The 6,442-nt window shown below is 29.6% G+C and overlaps 2 protein-coding genes across 3 annotated transcripts; one reads left to right on the top strand and one right to left on the bottom strand.

Moving 5' to 3' along the window:
• The first annotated feature begins 57 nt into the window (after positions 1-57).
• LOC113400660 (large ribosomal subunit protein eL27) lies at positions 58-2,254 on the top strand. 2 transcript variants are annotated; one of them, XM_026640301.2, is made up of 3 exons: positions 58-160; positions 507-736; positions 2,038-2,254. In XM_026640301.2, the coding sequence occupies exons 2-3, from the start codon at positions 518-520 to the stop codon at positions 2,221-2,223; spliced, it is 405 nt and encodes a 134-aa protein (XP_026496086.1). In that variant the 5' UTR covers positions 58-160; positions 507-517; the 3' UTR covers positions 2,224-2,254. The 2 variants fall into 2 exon arrangements, with proteins under 2 accessions (XP_026496086.1, XP_026496087.1); XM_026640302.2 differs by lacking the exon at positions 58-160 and adding an exon at positions 204-362.
• A 711-nt stretch (positions 2,255-2,965) lies between these two features.
• Positions 2,966-6,301, bottom strand: LOC113400658 (dynactin subunit 2). Its single transcript, XM_026640299.2, has 9 exons — positions 6,119-6,301; positions 5,841-6,043; positions 5,472-5,607; positions 5,258-5,364; positions 4,551-4,667; positions 4,295-4,370; positions 4,055-4,213; positions 3,874-3,970; positions 2,966-3,794 (listed from the first exon to the last, which is right to left on the bottom strand). The coding sequence occupies exons 1-9, from the start codon at positions 6,152-6,154 to the stop codon at positions 3,613-3,615; spliced, it is 1,113 nt and encodes a 370-aa protein (XP_026496084.1). The 5' UTR covers positions 6,155-6,301; the 3' UTR covers positions 2,966-3,612.
• Positions 6,302-6,442: the final 141 nt, after the last annotated feature.

Raw genomic sequence — 6,442 nt, 5'->3', positions numbered from 1 at the left:
ACAAACTAATAAGAAACTACTACTATCCAACAACTTTTAATGATTTTAATAAAGAAACATGGCTACACTAGCTCAACTTCAATATTTAAATGTCAATGTCAAGTTATAATCTGTAATTTTTTCTTTTTCTGTGGTCTTTTCTTGTCGACGGGTTAAGAGTGTGAGTTTAATACATCTATTTGAAAATATAAATCCAAATAAATCTGTGAGAAAGAGTGAAATACAAAATAGATATTTTGCCAACAATATATTTGTGATTAATTCTGTGATGTCGTGTAGATATTTTTAAGCGAACGCTGAACAATATTGAGAAAAACTTACTTCAAACTGTTCACCAAATAACCAATAACATAAATAACAATGTAATAATTATAATACAATAAACATGAGTTCGCAAGAAATATAATTCTAACTTACAATATACCTATTAGTTGTTGCATGTGTTTAAAGCATACACAAAAATGTTTTATGGAAACATTCAATTGAAGGTTAGTTTTCGTTTACAGATATACCCAACATGGGTAAGATTATGAAACCGGGTAAAGTGGTGCTGGTCCTCAGCGGCCGGTACGCAGGTCGCAAGGCGATTGTGGTGAAAAACTACGACGAGGGCACATCAGACAAACCCTACGGTCACGCTTTCGTCGCCGGCATCGACAGGTATCCCCGCAAAGTGCACAAGCGAATGGGCAAAAACAAAATCCACAAGCGCTCCAAAGTCAAGCCCTTCGTTAAGGTAAGACAGTTTTGAGGTTATGTTGTGACTTATAAATTGTCAATAATGTTAATAAGTCCAGAAGGATTTGAAGAGTTCATTCAGAGCTGATTGTACTTTAGCATAGTTATATTCATTTTTTGTAGGATGATGAATTGAGTTTTTTAATTACCAGTTCTGTCATATCATGTGAAATAATTTACATATTTTTATTTAATTGTGTTTATGTTGTATGAAGTTAATGTGTAGAATTCATATAGCTCTTATTTAGGTAAACAATATATCATAAACAATATCTAGTTTATCAAACCTATCCAATCCTAATTTATGAATTAAAATATATGAGGTACTAAAATATTATATATTTTTACTTCATTCCGTTTACTAAATATGAACTGGTTATCTTTGTGGTATAGAATATATTTAAGTCCTATATTACTTATTAAGAAAAATTAATTATATATATCTTGACTTATTGCAAACCCATAAGTACAATTACTATTTACATGACAAAAGAACTTTCAGATATTTTAATACGAAACAGCAACACCATGCATGGCTTTGTTCCCAGCTTGAAGGGTATTTGAGTGAGAGTTAATGTAGGCACAAAAGATATGTCTAAAACCATGAAGTCTTTATCCCTGTGGTTTTATGGCTCATTGATATAAGCGAGGATTACAAATTTTTACAATATTTTTAGTATATCAAACATATGATTTAAAATAAGTATTAGCTCAGATTAACGTAACTAACAAGGAGTAAGTAAGTAAGTTGATAGTAAACATACACAATCTCTATTTGGTTTTGTCTTTGGTAAATAAGCATGATCAATTTTATTCAAGTGTGTGTAAAGTAATTAAATGAAGGGTTAAAGAGCCTTTAAGAAACTGGTAGTACGTCGTATATTTTCACCAATTATTGTTTTAAGATATCACAGTTAAAAGAAATAACTTTGAGGAATTTAATAACATTTATCTTATTTTTAATTAGCTTTTGCCATTGTAGCATACATTGAAAGACTTAAAGTAAATCAGAATCAAAATTTACTTTATTCATATAGGCTTTTATAAGCATGTTTGAATCATAATTTATCAAACTATATTAAGTGAAGCTATATGGTGTAAATGTGTAGTATTTTGAATTAATACATATTCTTGATGTGAAATAAAGTTCCGTTTGTGTACATGAACTTGGTTATAATCAAAAAATCATTTGAGAAAGATGAGACACAAATGATAATGTATAAAATTATATTATAAGTGTTCTTCTTATATGTTTTTATATAGGAAATATCTAAAACTATTATGAAATTTATCTTTCAGGTTGTCAACTACAACCATCTCATGCCAACACGTTACTCAGTTGACTTCAGCTTCGAAAAGTTCAGCTCAAAGGACTTGAAGGACCCCGCAAAGCGCAAGAAGCTCCGTTTCAACACACGAGTCCGCTTTGAGGAAAGATACAAGAGTGGCAAGAACAAATGGTTCTTCCAGAAGCTTAGGTTCTAAGTACATTTAAAATAAATCCTTCAAAAAGCAACTTTGTGTTTTTTTTCATTTATGATTTGTTTTACAAAATATATTAACAAAACTAAGTTTCTACGTAGTCAGAAGATTAGAGGATGTACTTGTTGATAGGTATCTCTGTGACGAAAGTATTAAATGTTTTATTTGAATGAATGCAGGTCACATTTAAAGTGAGGTTAATAAACAGACTACACTTCACTACTAGTCACTTAATTTAGTTTTATAGCGTAATTACAATGCTGCTCTAATGTGAGGTAGTGTGACATTTTAATCCGACACGCAGTTTCAAGTAAATAAAAATTTGGGCTTCACTTGTAATCTTTACTGATAGGCTAGTTTGCTAGTTGTCATGTTATTTTTAATGCCGTATAAATGAATTGGTAAGGTGAAGTGAAATGAACAATGAATGCATTGTGTAGCAAAATTATAGCTACTTAGTTCATGACTATATTAAATATTTATAAACAAAACATTTATAATCACTTAGTTGGATCTTTGCGTAAGAATCCACACTCATTATATATCTTACCGCCAAAAAGCAATACTTAATAGTGTATATTGTAAACATAACAGTTTCTAAAATCATCATCAGGACAAAAAAAAATATGGGGTCTAATTTACATTTTAATCAGTTCTATATTTCTAGTATTAGGCAGATATTGAATTTTATATTTTTGAAATCAATCATCGATTTCAAAAATAGTAATAGTAGGTAAATAAAAGATTATTTTTTGAAATAATTGCTTTATTTTTTAATAAATTAATTATTTAAGCAGCCTACCTAAATCCCCTATATCGAATACTGGTTATATTCAACGAGAGGGTACATATAATAGTATAATATATGAATATTGTGGTTATTGAACAAGTATAAAATGTGAAATTGAGATTACAAATGGTGTCGTTGAAATTGTGGTATGAAACAAATTGGATTGAGTATTACTTTATACAATATAAATAATGTATTTTAACTTTAAAAACATGATTTAAATTTAATGAAGTCAGTATGATATCGGAAATAGCATGATATAAATGAATACTACATGTCATTTTTGCTTTTAGATGTAGCAAATACATTCTAATGCTGTTTATTGGTTACTTTATTTTAACGAGGAAGTGTTAAAGATATGACACAAAAAATAATGTATATATTTTTTTTTATTTCAGACTTTCCATAGCGAGCAAAAGGTCGAATACACGCGATCAAGGAAAGCGATTGTAAATGTTTTTTTTTTCGACGCTTAAAGCTTACGCTCACTACTTTACTCTTTATTTTACTAAAAACGTTATTATACCAATATTTTTCTTACATTGCAACCCTGACTACAGATAAAAAAACAATTTTAAGCACATCTAAACATTTTTATGTTATCATACAGTAGCTAATTTACTGATTCTACCATCCAACTTCTTTATTTCTTTTTGAAGACTATCAATATTATGAGCGAATACTTCTTGGACTCCTTGGAGTAGCTCTTTATTATTTTGAACCCCACTGGCTATAGTGCTTTGTAGTGTTTCTAACTCCGTTAGCGACTTTCCAAAGTTGCTTGCTGAAAAAATAAGGTTGCATATATGTTATTACAATAAGAGAAATTAATATAAAATAAATTAATTATGTTTATTAATTACCTTGATTATGAAGAGCTTCAAGTGCCTCCATTCGCTCTAATATTTCGGAATGTGATACACCATCTATTTGTTTCAATAATTTATGTAATTCCTTTACCTAAAGATGTAAATTGGAGAACATTAAAATGAAACAATTACATTTTATTGAAAAAATTCAAGTGATGTCAGAGTAAATGTTTACCTTTGCTTCGACTTCCGGTTCAGCTGGTTTAACAGCAGCCTTCAATGCTTCTACATTGGTTAGGAGCGAAGTGACTCTAGCTTCAGCTGCAGCTAAATCGCCGGGACGAAGTAAAGAAGCTTGATTAGCTAGTGTTGCTGCCGCTCCACACAATGTTGCCTACGTAAAAATTTATAGATATATTTCAAATAAACAATACTACATAAAATAGAATAAACTCATTAAAAAGAACTGTCTTACCTCTCCCGTTGCAGCCTGCAACCTGCGGAATGCTTCTTCGTCCCTCACACCAGCCGCTTGTTCTAGCTTATGTAATCTGAATAACAATTCGATTTAACAAAAAAAAAATAAACATTTGATAAAGTTAAGATTCCGTTTTAGTTTAACCTTTTCAAGAGTGTTGAATTATTCTTGCAAGTATGTGGTAATTAATAACATTCGGGTTGTACTAATTATTAATGAAATTAAGAATTATTTATTTATTTATATTGATTACCTGTGCTCTAGTTGTGCTATCCTGGTAGTCTGTGCAAGGGTTACCTCTGGTCTAAGTTTCAGATGGGCAGTTACCACTTCACCATGTTTTTTCTTACCATTTGTGCTCAGGTACTCACTGTTAACAAATTACAAAGCTACTAAGTAATATTGGATAAAAGCTATTTTAAATTTAATTTGAAGTTTTTTGTGTCATAATAATAAACTTAAAAAAGAGTTTTCAGATAATTAAACAGCAAATTACGTATAAAAACTTGGTCTACTAAATTTTTCACTGTTAATTTATTTTAAATTTAAACACTTAGTTAATGTGCTTCCATTTACAGTTCAATTTTTGTCTCCATGTCATAAGATAAAATATGTTTTACAGTTGTATCATGTAGACAGCACTGTACATCTCTAACATTAAAAATTAAAAAACAACCTGGGGTCTTTACCTAGTTCTGATTTTGATAAAGCATCAAAAGCTACTTTGCCTTTTTAGAGATAGTATCTCTGAACATGTGATTAATCAATTAGCAAAAAAAGCTATATAATTGACCTTGCATATACAGTATAATACACTTAAGGTTATTTTTGAAATATAAAAAGAACCTACCACCAGGTACAACACATTCTTAAGAAGTGTAGTATAATATTTCTTGAGATTTTTGCTGTAAACCTTAAATTAAACTTCATAATTAGAAGTAATATTAATAAATTACTGACCTTAATTTTTCAGCCTTAGGATCAACTTCTTCACCTTCTTCTAACTTCAGTTCTTCTAGAAGTTTCTTTGTAGTGTTTATCTGAGACGCTAATTTCGAATGCTCCTCCTTTAAAAGTGTAAATATTAAAATTATTTTATTTATTATTTGCTTTTCCTTAATATTTTTGGTCATTTTTAGAAGTGAAAGAGACTTTCAAGTAGTATATTATGCACCTTTTCACTTTCTGTAGCTTTATTTTGTTGTTCTGCTATTTGTTCTAGCAACTCAGAAAATTCACAGCGAAGCCTATTGTAGCGTTCCAGTGTCGTTTCAGGCTCACCTTCAGCAGCCAGCTCCCATTCACCAGACCTGATTAAATATTTATCACCTTAAACTATTTACTTGCACATGATTAAGCTTGTGTTTTCTAAAATCGGTTTTCAAGTAATATATATTTCTATTAAATTATTGAGTATACTAAAAGGCATAGTTTAATATATTTTAGACAGTTGTTACAAAAAGTTATTGCAAGATTTTTTCATCAATATTTAGAAATACAATTTTGTAAAAGAATGAATACATAGTTTTAGTTCTTTAATTACCTGTAACCGATACGATTTTTTCTGCTTAATCTATCGGAAAAATCAACATTCCCTGTCAGGAACTTTCCTTTAAATTTATTGAATGAATCTTTAACTGAGAGATGTAATTGTTCAATGCTTTCATTGTCTTCTTCTTCGTATGGTTCGGGTTGATCAGCCTCTGGCAAATCACCGGTTTCATAAACATCGGGTTGGTCGTAAGCCTAGAAATTTAGTAGTTTTGTTAACTAATGTTAACAAAATCAATAATCTGAAAATGTATTGCAAATCAAACTTACGATGCCGGGAAGGTTTTCATATTTTGGATCTGCCATTTTATAATGGTAGAAAGCTGAAGATAAAATCCTGTTTTATTTCTTTTCCACTTATATTTTTACAATGTATACCTTTATTTAGTAAAGATGACGTCAGATTAATCAAAAACTGCAGTGACTAGTAAAACGTCATTTTACTTGTCAACGTGACAAATTTATTTCATTTCACGTGAAACTTTTTACGAGTTTTGATTTTATATATATACTTTATACTTTTAAATATTTTAATTCATTAAAACACTCTTAAGGGTTTTAATACTTTTATTGGTTTACATGATATAAGCTTAA

This window comes from Vanessa tameamea, chromosome 13, assembly GCF_037043105.1.
Source record: "Vanessa tameamea isolate UH-Manoa-2023 chromosome 13, ilVanTame1 primary haplotype, whole genome shotgun sequence".
In the NCBI taxonomy this organism is placed as follows: domain Eukaryota; kingdom Metazoa; phylum Arthropoda; class Insecta; order Lepidoptera; family Nymphalidae; genus Vanessa; species Vanessa tameamea.
Note: the sequence above shows the minus strand (reverse complement) of the source record. Positions and strands in the feature narration are given on the sequence as shown.

Coding starts and splice junctions, on each gene's coding strand:
- LOC113400658 (XM_026640299.2), bottom strand. CDS start 6,154: ATGGCAGATCCAAAATATGAAAACCTTCCCGGCATC. Junction 5,608..5,840: donor AAAAATCGTATCGGTTACAG/GTAATTAAAGAA, acceptor ATATTTAATCAG/GTCTGGTGAATGGGAGCTGG. Junction 3,795..3,873: donor TGAAGCTCTTCATAATCAAG/GTAATTAATAAA, acceptor TTATTTTTTCAG/CAAGCAACTTTGGAAAGTCG.
- LOC113400660 (XM_026640301.2), top strand. CDS start 518: ATGGGTAAGATTATGAAACCGGGTAAAGTGGTGCTGGTCCTCAGCGGC. Junction 737..2,037: donor AAGTCAAGCCCTTCGTTAAG/GTAAGACAGTTT, acceptor TTTATCTTTCAG/GTTGTCAACTACAACCATCT.